The 15,087-nt window shown below is 34.5% G+C and overlaps 5 protein-coding genes across 8 annotated transcripts; 3 read left to right on the top strand and 2 right to left on the bottom strand.

Moving 5' to 3' along the window:
- Positions 1–1,301: 1,301 nt before the first annotated feature.
- Positions 1,302–2,957, bottom strand: LOC117219205 (DNA repair protein RAD51 homolog 1). The gene is made up of 2 exons (XM_033468156.2): positions 2,818–2,957; positions 1,302–2,406 (listed from the first exon to the last, which is right to left on the bottom strand). Exons 1-2 carry the CDS (start codon positions 2,908–2,910, stop codon positions 1,471–1,473), a joined length of 1,029 nt encoding a protein of 342 aa, XP_033324047.1. The 5' UTR covers positions 2,911–2,957; the 3' UTR covers positions 1,302–1,470.
- Positions 2,958–4,369: 1,412 nt separating this feature from the next.
- On the top strand, positions 4,370–10,679 carry LOC117219206 (N-acylneuraminate-9-phosphatase). Its single transcript, XM_033468157.2, is given in 4 exon segments — positions 4,370–4,425; positions 4,427–4,592; positions 8,845–9,328; positions 9,401–10,679. Coding segments are annotated over 4 exon segments (894 nt in total). The 3' UTR covers positions 9,589–10,679.
- On the top strand, positions 4,641–8,347 carry Neurochondrin (neurochondrin). Its single transcript, XM_033468151.2, has 2 exons — positions 4,641–5,063; positions 5,139–8,347. Exon 2 carries the CDS (start codon positions 5,580–5,582, stop codon positions 7,818–7,820), a length of 2,241 nt encoding a protein of 746 aa, XP_033324042.1. The 5' UTR covers positions 4,641–5,063; positions 5,139–5,579; the 3' UTR covers positions 7,821–8,347.
- Positions 10,669–12,810, bottom strand: LOC117219204 (uncharacterized). 3 transcript variants are annotated; one of them, XM_033468152.2, is made up of 7 exons: positions 12,616–12,810; positions 12,288–12,523; positions 11,973–12,028; positions 11,787–11,897; positions 11,428–11,722; positions 10,966–11,319; positions 10,669–10,882 (listed from the first exon to the last, which is right to left on the bottom strand). In XM_033468152.2, exons 1-7 carry the CDS (start codon positions 12,656–12,658, stop codon positions 10,694–10,696), a joined length of 1,284 nt encoding a protein of 427 aa, XP_033324043.1. In that variant the 5' UTR covers positions 12,659–12,810; the 3' UTR covers positions 10,669–10,693. The 3 variants fall into 3 exon arrangements, with proteins under 3 accessions (XP_033324043.1, XP_076374689.1, XP_033324045.1); XM_076518574.1 differs by having other exon boundaries at positions 11,428–11,647; XM_033468154.2 differs by having other exon boundaries at positions 12,608–12,769.
- Positions 12,811–12,895: 85 nt separating this feature from the next.
- On the top strand, positions 12,896–14,854 carry LOC117219208 (solute carrier family 66 member 2). Of its 2 annotated transcripts, none has more exons than XM_033468159.2 (4): positions 12,896–13,715; positions 13,822–13,958; positions 14,077–14,260; positions 14,340–14,854. In XM_033468159.2, exons 1-4 carry the CDS (start codon positions 13,522–13,524, stop codon positions 14,530–14,532), a joined length of 708 nt encoding a protein of 235 aa, XP_033324050.1. In that variant the 5' UTR covers positions 12,896–13,521; the 3' UTR covers positions 14,533–14,854. The 2 variants fall into 2 exon arrangements, with proteins under 2 accessions (XP_033324050.1, XP_033324049.1); XM_033468158.2 differs by having other exon boundaries at positions 14,044–14,260.
- Positions 14,855–15,087: the final 233 nt, after the last annotated feature.

Below are 15,087 nucleotides of genomic sequence, written 5' to 3'. Positions count from 1 at the left end.
GTCCCCACTACCATGCTTTAGGACACGATGGTGGCGGTCTATAGTGGCACTTTACCGCGTCCGATAAATTGTACAATGATTCAAATCGTATAGTATTTCCGATTACATCATATAATTTTCTTGTCTTCTACAAATCACGATACTATTTCAAATAGCTTATTTCGTTCAGTTCTTATTTCCATTGCAATATCCGGAACAATTATGTTCTAAAAGGTAGTTTTTAGTTAAACTCTATTTCTAGACTTCTGTCTCTTTTAATGTTAACAGAATCTTTAAATCCTTATCTTTAACCGTTTGAGTGCCACGTGTCTTTACTGTTTTCCCGTCCAAAAGTGCCAAGCGGCGCAAAAGCGATTGTCTTATTTCCTCTCCAAGAATGCCAAGGAGCGCTAAAGCGCTGTTTTCAGATTTATACCGTAGCTGTAATTGTTTCAATTCATTGATGTTCTGCCATCTTTCTGAACGTAAGTACAGATTTATCAGCGTCTGGGTTACGTCATATAATATAAGAATATAATTTAAATATTTTATTGCATATATAAAAGGTATGTACAGTAAAATTTTCACTATTTTTTTTGTATTTATACAGTATAATTTTTTTATATTTTTATTTGATGCCCTTCAGCAATTAAATGCCTTCTAAACGTAAGACGAGCAATATAATAGAGAATTCGAATTACGATAGCGATGATAGTGAAGTTATTATTTTTAAAAGAAGAAGGATGAATGTTATCGGCGATTCTGTTTCTGACAATAATATTTCTAATACTGGAGACATTTCAAAATATATCATGGTTACGGAAAATGAATACATTGACCAAGGCAATTCATTAAAATGTCGGGACCGCGATGCCGTTTATCTAATAGAGCCAAACCGATTGAATATTTGTAAAGTCGCGCATCGACAAAAACCGAGCGTGTCGCGGTTATCGGTTTCGCAGCCTAGCGCGCTGGCACTGTTCGAGAGACAGATGAGAAGCGCAAAATCGCTCCGTGACACTCAAACGGTTAAATACTACTGCTTCCAATTTTTTCTTTAATCCGACTGTTCCAAAATCTTGAATTTTTAAATGGTAATTCTGAAAAGAAATCACTAGTTTATCTGTGGGCGCGGATTATAAATTTAATAAGTTTAAGCCACATCAATGTTTTTCGATGGTAGGTTATGTCAAGGTTATGTTTTTCGATGTTAATTCGATGGTAGTACTACATATATTGGGCGCATGAATGATCATTTTATAAATCCTTATTACGATGATTGATTCCCGAATCAATGTAAATTTAAATGTACACTACTGTGATTCTATTGTATTATGAAAATATTTATTTTAATCAATTAATTCCTGCGACTAACAAAAAATATACAATTTTTGCTTATTTACAAACAGAATACAAATAAAGTACATTTATAAATTAGTTTTTTCACATAATAGTCCGGAAATTATAAAAATATAAAAATAAAATATAGTATTATTCTTTAACATCTCCAATTCCATCCGCATTGATTGCAAACATTGCTTCACTTTCAGGTAAGCAGGGTGAACCATATATTTTACATATCCTCGTTTCTCCTCTTCCTTTACGCAAATAGAGCCTGGTAGTACTTGAATGTGCTAAAATATGACCACCGATTGGTTTCTTTTGATCCCCACCGAACATACTTGCTGCACCATCGACCTGTGCCATAACTTGATTAGTAATAACAACAGCAACACCATGTTCATCCGCAATTCTCAATAGCATTCTAAGAAATCTAGCTAAATGGAGTTGTCTGGCATTTAACTCTCCTCTTCCAGAATAATCACTTCGGTAGAGGCCAAGTGCACTGTCCACAATTAGCAATGCATATCTAGATTCTATCATCATAGCACTGGCCTGAATTAATAACTGAGTTTGATGATCCGTATTGTAAGCTCTGGCACAAGCCACATTGTCTAAAACAGAATCCCCAGCAATTTTATATCTTTCTGCTACAGCAATCAATCTTTCTGGTCTGAAAGTGCCCTCTGTATCGATATAAAGACATTTTCCTTCTGCACCGCCCATGTCTATGGGTAATTGACAATTGACAGCCAGTGTGTGGCATAATTGTGTTTTTCCTGACCTAAATTCGCCAAAAATTTCTGTGATAGATCCAGTTTCTATACCACCACCCAATAACCTGTCTAATTCGCTGGAACCTGTAGTTACAAAGACAATGTTCGAACGAGTTTGATGAATTTCGGAAGCACTTTTAAAACCCATAACAACCAATTTTGAAGCTTCTTGTATTATCTTGTCTGCTTTAGCTTCGCTAATACCCTTTATGCCAATTAGCTGCTTTTTAGGTGCATATGCCACAGATTCTACAGTGTAGAAACCAGCTTCCTCCAGTTTTTTAATGTCCCCTGCTGTTATGCCATTTCTCTGAACAAGAAATACATTTAATAAATAATTCTTAAGATCCTGCTTTGCGAATAATATGCAAAACATCTTGTAAAATTTAACTAACAAGAAGAGATCGCAGTCATTGGATTAGTGGTTTTGATACAATTTTTTCTGATCAAAATAGAACAGAAATAAACCGTTCCATACTTAAGTATTTTCATTAATACTTATTATTTATGAAGATATGCTAGATTAAGTCTTCATGATTTCCGCTAATACTGGATCAATAGAAATTTATTGCTCTAATTATGTTAGCAAAGATGATAAAGCGGTAGGTTCTTTCAATCTAGAATTTAGTCTAGATTCATTACAAAAAGTTTGATCACACGCTATGACTCAACGATTACCACCTCACTTTGTAAGAAAATTTGGAAAAGGTTATAGGCTTACCTCAAGGGTTTTTATTAACTTTGCTTGTGGCTGATAATTTTCAAATTCCTCATCACTCTCGTGGAGAGTGGCTGTTGTTGCTGCGGCTGTCATTTCTTAATGAACTGACGTCTTTCATGTAAAAAACGAAGAACTGAAAGTTTGATTCAAGTTGCGTATAACAGTTTGAAGCAGGTGTTTGTTTCGTGCCGAAAATTTTTGGCGCTAAAAATTTTGTAATCCCTCGACGACAGATGGCGCTTTGGAAGTTTGCAGTTCCTGCACTCGCCTCCCATTGATCACTATTTTCCGTTAATAACTCGTAAACAAAGCCGCGGATTGCATATTCGCTAAGGAAAAAGTTACTTCAAATGATCTCAGGAACTCCCCATTTCCGAATTACGAGACATTTTTGGGACATTTATGAAACATGTAGTACAGAAATATTGTCCAATCCCATTCGTGAGGTCTCCTCTCTGCCACTTGGAGCAGAATCTCTGACACCATTGGACACACTGGTCTTGGGTGGAAATTCCAAGAACGGTCGGGAGCCTGAGAGCTCTGTCAGGGACGAATCGCTTGAACGCTTTCGTCGGAATCGGATTCAGAGGCATCGATATCGATAGTTTTTGTAAGGATATAACGTGGCAACAATGTACATTTAAAAGCTGGCAATGCTGTAAATTTAACTACCTCAGACGCACACTTTTCTCTGTCACAGTCAGATATAGTTCACTAGCTGACCGTTCCATTTAGGTAGAGTTCGGTATCGTACCAGGTTCAGATTCAGGTTTGCTTTATTTAAAGTACCAGGAGCCTCCTGCTCCTTTTACACTATTATCCTTTCAATCTGTAATCTCTTTTACAATATCACCACTTTAGTATTCTCCCTGTATACAGCTACAGTCTTACAATTTTGCTATCCCTATAACCTTGACATAACCACAGCGTTTTCTGCAGAGTCGGTAATTCAGAGCCTGAGACAAAAGAAAGCATTGCATACAGTGTCTGTACGAATCATAAGTCTGTGCCACTATGGACGCGTACGTAACCGCGACGTACAGTGTCTTATACACAGAATTCATTGTAGCATGTATGTAGTAAGAAAAATTTGTCATTATGTAATATTTTGGAAACTACTAAATTTCCGAAATTGAAATTTTACATTTCGGAATCTCTCCCCCTACGCTCTTCCCAAATTTCGTCTTGATCTGCAGCGGGTACTTATCGGAAGTTTTACCCAATTGATTTTATGTTCATCTTTTGAAGTAGCTTTCATGGAAAGAAGTTTTTATGTAATTTGAAAGATTGTATTAACGAGCGCAGAGTTTCCGTGTATGGTGCACAGTTGAATCTAAAAAATTAGATCGCGTGTTTATCGACGATCACATGTTTATCACGATTACATTTTCATCAAAGATGTCTCTTCGTTCGATGATCAGAGAAGGAAATCAAAGAAGGGAAAAAGGTCAGGAACGAAGGGTATTAGGTCGAGACGAGACGAATATACAGTCCGTTGCGACGGCCGACTATCGAAATAATTCTAATATATCCCTCCCCAAAGTGTTCTTGGATGGGGAGTTGTTCGATGAACATCATCACATGTTTTTATGCGCGATTCCTCGTCGAAGCATCATTGGACTAACAACAGCATACAATTCACCTTTCCGATGACAATGGCGACTTTCCATAAGAAGCACCTTTGCTCGTCAAATCTATCTATAAACGCTGTGTTTTTCGATTTGGACAACACGCTCATCAAGACTAGGAATGGCGACAATCAAACGTGCCGAAAGGTATGTTTAACAGATTTGAAATAACGTCGTACATAAGTTAAGAGCGATCAGTATGTAATATTGACTCAGGACACAGCGAAATATCTGCGTTGAATTTGCGTGTCTAATTAATCATTCATTCGCTTCGTTTATATTTTGCTTATTGTTTTCCTCTACGTATGTACATTTTGAAGAAACTTTCTGACGATTATGTTCGCACCTACTCTCTTTCACTTCCGTTCGGATATGAAGATCGCACGAAAATAGAAGCCTCTGTGTAACACGAGCCGACTCCCTGATATAGAGCTTTCTCTCGGACGGTTATTTTCGACCGAGATCCCACTGGTACTATCCAGACGCTCGACATAACGTAGAAAAAGCGTGCGAGCACGTTACTGAAAGTTTTCACGATCCTGAGATACCAACTTGAGCGTACTGTGTGCATCTGCTCTCTCGAAAATCTCGCGTGCATTGTGCTACTTTAAAAAGAAGGTTATGCTCGTATCCTATTCTAAAAAAATCATGAAATCATTTACCACAGAATTTAACCATTACAATTTTCGATAGACTTCTTTTAGATTCGACTTCCCTTAATTGAAAAAGAATACAAGGGTATAAATAACGAGCAACGTGTACGTTATCCATTTGTGCTATATGATATTGAAAAACAACGTTAACCTTACACTGCACTGGCAATAATCCATTGGTTGGTAATGTACCCACGTTTGTGGAATAACGTTCGTGGTGGTAGAACTTTATTTTTATCCTACTAAGTGAGTGTGTCAAAGGGCAAGGCTAGTTGCAGGGGGTTCGTTCTGGGAGTACTGCCAGTTGGCTTTTGGCTGTGCCATGTGAAAGATGCTATCTTCAGTGAAACCTTGTTGAACTCGTCCATAAATTATTATCTGTCGAGTTGAGAGGCTTTCTTGGAGGTATTGTTGTTGCACAGGGCAACATAAAACGGAGGTATTTAATAATTGCGTTGGTTGTAACAAATAAATCGCCAAAATGAGTATCCCAGAAAGTGTGAAGAAGTGTGTAGCCATATTAAAGACTGTTGAAAATGATTCGGAGAAGTTCGCAGCTCTTTTTATGGTTACAAAATTGGTGGACAGCAAGGATTGTACAGCTGCAGTTAAAAAGATATTATTTGAAGCAATTGGATCCAAGTTTTTAAAGAAATTATTATCCACTCAAACGGTTCCTGTGGACTGTCCCCCACAAGTGTATAAGTCTGTAGCATTGTCCATACTTTCTGCATTTTGTGGCGAACCAGAGCTAGCAAGTCACCCAGATATGATTGCTCACGTGCCTGCATTGCTTGAAATTGTTTCCCAAGTCGACGAGGATGCAGCAGATGACATGTTGATTATTGTCAGCGAGGCATATACATGCTTGCAAAGCATTGCACAATATCCTCCAGGACAGAAAACTCTACTTGAACACAAAGCGATATCGAAGATGTGTGATATTTACTCTGAAAAAAGTTTCCAGACAGATCAAGCATTGAACATCCTGGTTATATTGGTTGGAAGATTTGGCCCAGAAGCTTGGGATGCAACAGATAATGCACCTTTTCATGCCATTATCAATAAAATTGCATTCGACTTTGAAACGGATCACACTGAAAGAAAATTTGAATTATGTACAATTTTACAAGCTTTATTAATGAATTGTAGGAAAGATGTTATTATTGAGACAGCTAAAGAGGAATCTTGGCCATCCAGTATTCACAAGGCTCTGTCAGATATCCTCGGATCTAAAATTGGTAAAAATCAACGTGATCCAGCATTGAAACTTGCTTCTGTGATGATGGATATACTGGGAGCCGAATGGACATTGTCGGATAAAGAGAAACCAAAAGTATTTTTCTTACTCTTGATTCAACTAGCATCTATTGAAGTTAGAATGCAACTAGAAGGAAAACAACTTAAAACTGTCATGGCAAATGTTGATTTAATCACATCTTGCTTTGTTATTCTTGAGATTTCGCTTGCCTACATTATTACAGATCAATTGGATTTGGAGGAGAAAGAGAAGCAGTCATTGTATACAGCACTGAAAGGAGCATTTGCTGCGATTATAGGTTTGCTCAATGCTGTCTCAAAAATGAAAGATTTGACAGATATTAAAGAACGAGCATTTATCTGTGCTGTGGTAAGAGTTTTGGCTGCTTGGCTAGCTCAAGAAACCAAAGCAATGCGTCCCCAGATTTACGCTATTCTGCCTTATGTTTTAACGGTGGCTAATGATACATTTTATGGTTACCGCAATAGAAAGCTAGCAGAGAAAGCTAAAACGAATGCTAAATCCAAAAATGATGAAGGAACATCGTCGGAAGAATCAGTTCCACACGACCCTATAAGCGAAATTGATTTATTGAGACTGCTATTGCCAGCTTTATGTTACTTGACTGTCGAAGAAGATGCTAGGAAAATTTTACTTCGTCATAAACAAGAAGAAATTCTGTTCGAATGTTTATCTTATCACTGGACGATCGTTCATTATAAAAAACCACCAGTACCAAAAGCAGAAAGATTAAAGGCATTGAAAGAAGCAGAGAAAGGAGAAGATCTAGAGCTTTATGCATCGGAAGCAATGAAAGATTCGAGATCAGCTATGGTTTCTACCTGCAATGTTTTGATGAACATCACTGTATTAGAACCGAAACTAGTAGAAGAATCACCAACATTTGTTTCTGTGTTAAAATTTATGTTTAATAATCTTCCAGAGCTTAAACAGATTCCAGAGAATTTAGTTCTACATGGCCACTTAGCAGTTTTGGGATTGCTGTTGTTAAAGCAACAGGCAAAATGTGTTAAGCAAAACGATTTCTCTATATGTCGATATATTCAAGCAACTATACGGTTTCTCTGGGATGCTTATATAATTGATGAGAGCAACGATCCAACTGAACTTGTTGTTTCTATAATGTATAAAGAACGGTGGATGGAACTGATGGAACTATGGTTTCTCGGAATGCAAACGATGGCTGGAGTTTTACAAGTAGTTCCTTGGCTCTCGCAGTTTACTTTAGAGTCAGGTTGGGCTGAAGAAATCATTGAAACTCTTAAGAAAGTAAAAACAGGAAGTCTTCAGCCGAACGTGAAATCTGCTTTTGAAGATCTTTTATGTCATTTAGTGAAAGCAGATCAAAGCGTTGCTTCTGTTCTGAAGAAATGCGGAGCTTTGACTGTTTGTCGAAATCATCGTATGATGGAGCTTGGAAAACATCTTTTTGGGGATTAAAATACTGCGAAGACAGAAGTACAATTCGTGTTTTAATTGAAGATATCAATTTTTGTTATGAGCTTTATACATTGTCTAATATTCTTTAGAATGCAGGGTTATTTATAGGTCCGTTTCTCAATGATTCTGATTCACAAAATTATATACACTAGTCTCTTAGTAATATCATCTTCTGCCTACAATTTTGTGAAACTGTACTCAGTCATGACTCAAATGTAAATTTAGGTGGCAATCATATCTAGAAATAGTTTCCTGGCAAGCAATGGAGTTAATGAATACCTATATGAATCGAATTGCTTTTAATGGTTCAATATTGAAAATACATTTCGATTCAACGTATTTTTACATTTCGTATTAAAACATAAAATTATAGGCTACTAAAATTTTTTACAAGCTAAATATGTATTTATAATTGATGTAGTTTCAAAATGTATATATACTAAAATGAAAGAAATGTTTATGTATAATCAGTGATTTTGTAAAATAACAAATAACCTTCTTATTAAATAGATTTGTTTTATAAAATATTTTCTCTCTTTCAAGTTATTATCCCTCCAGCAATGACGTAGTTAAGTAATTGCAGTAAACAAAATAATTAGAGCGTGCCAAAATAATTCTTAATGTTACATCAATGTTATGGCGTAGCAGCTGCATCAATAAGTTTAATTGCAGTACTACAAGTTTGTTGTTGGCACAACTGATTTTGTTGTGATTACAGCAACGTCCGCGGGTGCCACTTCGAGTGTCCACTAATCGGCTCGAGTATTTCAATGAATCAATGCATTTTCTAGGTAATCATCCAAAACTGAATTAAGTGACCTAATCTCCAAACTGATCATTTGTATCCTTCTTTCCTCAACCTTTGGTTAAGTCATTCTAGTCCATATTCAATACTTTTCTTACTTATTATGCTCATAATTAGTATGTACTTTGTATTTTGTTTATCATTTTCTTGTAATATCGCTTGAAATACCTTCTGAGCTAAACAAACTTCTAACAGGGACTATTCTAAATTTATCTACAGTTGGCTGAGGAACTAACAGAAGAGTATGGCATACCTGAAGATGCATCTATCAAGATTACAACGTTATATTTGAAACTGTTTAGAAAGTGCCCTGACAATATGATTTATACACTGGATGCTTGGCGCATAAGTTTGTGGAGTAAAGCACTCGGCGAGAAATATTCTTACTTAGCAACCAGAGTTTATGAAAGATGGTTGTATCTACGGTATTATTATTTAGCACTATCCTCGGATACAATTTTAATGCTGAGACAGTTGAGGATAAAGTACCTCCTAGGTCTGATAACTAATGGCCCTTCAAATGCACAATGGGAGAAGATACATAAATTATCATTAGAACAGTATTTTCATGTTATTTTGGTGTCTGGAGATTTACCGTATGAAAAGCCAGAAAGACCTATATTTACGAAAGCTTGCCGATTTTTAAATGTTAAACCAGAGAAGTGCATCATGGTCGGTGATAAATTAGAAACTGATATTCTAGGTATTTCATATTTAAAACATTATTTACCCGACTTAACTCTCTAATGTGTAATAATTTATTATTTTTACACAGGTGGAATAAAGGCAGGTTTCGGAAGTACAATTTGGATTCCAATTTCGGACAATTCACGGTTGTTAGAAGAAGATCCACAACCAGATTTTATTATAACTCATATAACAGATCTCTTGAATATTTTGAATAGAGGTACTGGTGTGCCCGAACTTCAGGACTCTTCTTCGAATGCATCAGATGGCAGCTAATGAGGAAACAAAACTATCTATTTTTTTATTTTTCATAGAATATTATAGCTATTATAGCCTGCTTATCGGAGGAAGAAATTTGACCTACGCAGATGTTCATAATAGTTATCCATGCATGTCCATAATTGGAGTAAGGTGTGGACAACTATTTTGACCATCGATGTACCTCTTCTTCCGAAAAATAGACTATAGGAATTAAATTTCTGTTACAAAACTGGTTTCGTTTCACGGAATTTTGAAACGACACCTTGCGATTCAAAATTGTTTATTATAGTTAACTATAATAATATATAATTTATTATACACGTTATGAAAACACTACAGACAATTTTCTTGAAAAGTGTCTGTTTGTTTTGGTACTACATAGAACAAAGTAAAAGTATGGACTGCAAAGAAACAAATGATTGGTGATATTACATATAAACGAAGAGACAATGTCTATTTTTACACGATATTTTTTTTTTTATTATACTTTACTGCTGAGAAAATTTACTGCAGCTTTTCAGTTTTTTTATTACTTATGTGAAACTATAACTGCATTTTTATAGGAACGAGCAGTGCTTGTTTTGTTTTTCCTTCAGTACTTGATAATCTTTTGTAAAAACCTTTTTGTTCTTCATGTAAGCATATACATATAATAATTTGTTATAAGTGAAAAGAGTACAATTTGAGTACAAAGTGCATTAGCCCATTTGGAACTATTTAGTGATAAGAGATGGAGGTACTATCAAAGACATGTACTTTAGTTTTATGTCCTATTTATACTTTTGTGTAATGACAACGTATACACAAACGCAACAACGTCTATGCAATGTCCGAGGCAAGTGTATTGTAAAAATCTGTGAACGTACGTTTATAGTTGTGATATATACGTTTAATATATACATAGTATATATACATTGTTTAAACGAACCGCGTATATATTGTAATTATATATGTGTACCTAAGATGTGTATTTTTCATCGAAATATTTTGTCTTTCTTGAACTACCGTGTACAAACATGATGAAGAACTGATGATGTAAAAACAATAGCAAAACTTATTTCTATTGGGAAGGAACTATAACAAATAAAAACAATATTTTTCTGGCACTTTTTTAGAATCTTCAATTTTCTCTATAATTTTGTCTCGTGAAACTAATACTTGAAACTTGTACGTCTTTGTCTTCTTGTGTTATGAGATCTTGCGTTGTTGAACCTTTTTCTTGTTCGCTTACTTTCATCAAATTAGGATCAAACCAATTGTTCACGCTAGCTGGATCGCAATCGCACGTTTCATCCGTCTTTGGGCATACCTAAATGATACATTTTGTTAAAATAGTAAGCGATTATGCTGATCAGACAAGCGATTCAGCCATAAACTATTTATCGAACATACAAAATTCGTGCATGCGGGGTTTACATCTTTGCTTTTAGTAAATAGCCTTCTGTAAATTTTCTGAGCATCATCCGGATGGATATCGGCTTCCATCAACGACATAATTACATCTCTTTCGGTTAGCACTAATTCTGGATTTGCATCTACCAATAGTACTGACTTATTGCTGACTGTCGATTCACGCGTTTCATCACTTCTGCCTTGCTGGAACGACATTAACTTTCCCATGACTTTATTATCGTCTAGAACTTTAGGCGGCGTCGGTGGTCGAGGTTGAATAAAGTCATTATCATCCCAAGCGTCTGCGACATTTAATGCGATTTTCAGTTGATAGATTTCATACATCATTTTATTCTGTAGGATTAGAGAGCATTAAATTAATGTGCTTAATCTAATTTTTTAATCAAATTAAATATTGTTTGACTCTGATCTGAATAACAAAAATTACTGTAGGAGTCTGACCATGTTTAAAAGTCCTTTGTTCCTCTCTATGTGCCTCTTAAATACCTCGCGCAGTTGATCATCGGTATAACAATGCGTATGCAATATTTCACGTGTAATTTCGTACACGAAATTCACATATTTCGCATCCTCCTCTCCGGAATTTTGCTGGTTTGCGGTTGAATCGCAGGGTACGAGAGCCGGTGCACCGCAATCCTCATTACATTTCCTTGAATTAGTCCTTGTCGGAACACGATTATTTTTTGTCATTTGAATATCGGAAAATCTTTCGTAAAATATCGAATCATCGGTATATCTATAATTTAATGTGTTCTTAAATTAATATAACGCTAAGAAAAAAATATACACTTCTTTCTTACTTGCATTGCGACCCATTTTGATCCTTCAAAATAGCCCGCGTCGTTCGTTCATCTATACATTTATCGTTGCCTTTAATCGTCTCAAACTTGTTCGATTTGAATGCTGACGATCTTAAACAAAATATATGATTATGCAGTGAATTAACCTGGACAACTGTATCGTAATTATAACAATCGGAGAAATACCTTTGGTCCTCGTCGTGGCACAAGTATCTTGAGTTATAATGCATTTGCACAACATCCTGTTTATCAATCGAAATACACTCATTACACATTACAGTAGAAATCGAAAACGCAAAGAAACCTGAAAAGGCTTTTCTGGGTTTCTCAGGGAAGTCATCTCAAGACTACGTCTTCGTCTTCTTCAATAACAAAGAAAATTACGGTAGACTTGAGATTACTTGAAAATTCGTTGAAAATGCTATACATTATATACATATGTAATACGAGGTTCGCACGTATCTGAGAAACATATCTGCGATTATTATATGATTTGTTTACCGCTGGATGATGCAAAGTGTCGTATGCTAATCGATCGATCAGTTCATCCGTGATTATTCTCTTCGTAAATCGCGGCTTGCATTCAACTTGCTTACAAAATGGTTTTCTTCTGCTTGTAAAGTTTTTGTTCCTCGAGTCGATGACACATTTTGCTAATAAAACGCGTCGCAAGTGCGCACTCATTGAGTTGTACGTTGTCAATTGCGTGAAATAACTTTGCCCATTTTGGTTGTACGCTAAGATTAAAAATTGTGTACATTGTATTATACGTTTTCAGGTTACCAGATATTTTATGCATTATTTCTTCTACATTGTATTACATTCATACCACTACTTTTCAGATTGGTCTCGCTTCTATTCCATTTAGTCATTTCGCGTGTTACTTTACATATTAGATCCACGAAAAACCGAGGAATACTGAAGCCACTTAAAATTTTGATCACGGTTCAGTGAAAGAGTTTGTTTTACGTATTACTACATATGTATTTGATAACTATGCTTTACAGTGAATATGTGCACTTGCTGAAAATTGTTTGTACTTTCAGTTGCTAAGTAACTTGATTCAATTTCAGTTTATTCAACGCGTGTAGTAAAAAGTTTTACTGAAAAACTTTTATTCCTGTATAATTACTATACTCACTACACATTTAATTTCATTGATGCATGTGAATAAATGATCATACGAATAAGGCTTCGTTTATTGATTTTGTTTACCTTCGATTAATGAATGAATAATAATTGATAAAAATTTATCTTATCATTCATCAAGGAGTATAAATTTAAATACATTTATTTTAAAAGCTGAATATTCATAATTGTATATGAAAGTTCGTTTATTTAGTCGGTCATTGAACATTCCAAGAGATTTTATTTGGATAATGTGTATATATTATACATATTTTGTATGTGCATTATGATTTCGATATCGAAGGTACATGTATACATATATATGTATATGTATGCTATTGCCGCAGTATGTTAATTGTTGCGCATTGTTAACAAGAATGAAGGTTGAATTAAGAGATGACGTTAAAAGAGTGAATCATTTTTTTGTAAAGTAACGCTTTACGATGGGGTTTAGCAGAATCCGAATAATCAGGCTGGGTTTGTTTAATCTAACTGATTCGTTGCTGATATGACGGTCAAAAATGTTGGTAGTATAACCTAAATTCGTCACATGTGATAAGTTGTAGATAGTGAAATGTTATGTAGGTAAAAGAAACATTCCACTAAAATGAATAATGTTTATGACGAGTTGACCATTAAAGACATAGCTCATTGGCTTGCTTCTGGAGCAATTATATTTGGTGGTATTATTCCATATGTACCACAATATAGAGAAATTAAAAAAAAGGAAAATGCAGAAGGGTTTTCCCTTTACGTATGCCTCGCACTACTCATAGCCAATACCCTACGCATTTTTTTTTGGTTTGTACTTTTTTTTACCAAATACAGAATCAAATAATCATTGTATGATATAACGAACGATAACAATGCAATTTGAAACAGGTAACAATCTATATATTTTTCACAGGTTTGGAAAACATTATGAAGTGCCACTTTTACTGCAAAGTATATTTATGATCATTACTATGTTAATTATGATTAAATTATGTGTTAGTGTACAAAATAGAAATCAAATAATAAAAACCAGGGAACACGTAATTGCTGGTAAGTTTTGGATTGTGAGATCAATAAAATATTATCCGTCATTATTATAGTATTTATGAACTATATTCAAATTCAATTTAAATAGATTTAGATGCAAATTTTTTTTGGAAATGGACAGATTTTCAATCATATTTGGAATTTATGCTGTTATTTGCTGCGCTGGTAGGAGTTCTGACATATCTATTAGGAAATATACCAATATTTGTTGAAACTATGGGATTACTTGCAGTATTAACGGAAGCTATGCTAGGAATACCCCAATTTATTCGTAATTTTGTAAATAAGTCAACTAGTGGCATGAGGTAAAGCATAGTAAATCTTTAAAAGAACAGACAATTAAGCAAATAGTTATGTCTATAATTAATTTTATTTTGATTTCAGTATAATGATGGTTACTATGTGGACTCTAGGTGATGCATTTAAAACTGGTTATTTTATTATAAAAGAAGCTCCAATTCAATTTGAAGTATGTGGTATTCTTCAAGTTATAATTGATATTGCAATTTTAGCACAAGTATACATTTACCAAAGTAGCGCTACTGTGCATACAAGAGTTCCAGTAAGAGCTGATTGATTATTGTATTTTATATATAGTGAAATTATGAAATATTCTTTGTACAGTTTTTGTATTAACTAACGAATTTTATCTAACCTATTCAACAATATTTATATTGTCTTTTATATACATCTGTGAAGTGCACAAATTATAGAAACAATTAATAGTCAAGATGATGACTCTCATTTTATTTACATGATAAATATATGACATATTTTTTTAATTATATAAAGACTTTTATGCTGTTTGATTGTCTGACGAATGTGTATACTTTGATAAATAAATTGTATTACATGTAGAATATAAACCCAGAAATAAAGAATTTTTCGTTGATTTGTAATTGAAGTTTTTCATTTTTATTTAAAATTTCAACTTGCACGGAGATTTCTACTATGTTATTATGAAATCGCAGGCAGTATCTAGTCTGCAGTAACAGTTTTAATGATATCTTTTCTATCTATCGAGAGGCATTTACCATAGTCAAATTTATTAATTCCTTGTGCATTAATGGGTTACTCACGTAGAAGAATAAATAATTAAATAAAATGCAATGCTTCTGCGTTAATTTAAACC

Source organism: Megalopta genalis, chromosome 2, assembly GCF_051020955.1.
Source record: "Megalopta genalis isolate 19385.01 chromosome 2, iyMegGena1_principal, whole genome shotgun sequence".
In the NCBI taxonomy this organism is placed as follows: domain Eukaryota; kingdom Metazoa; phylum Arthropoda; class Insecta; order Hymenoptera; family Halictidae; genus Megalopta; species Megalopta genalis.
This window is presented reverse-complemented; position numbering and strand designations above follow the sequence as displayed.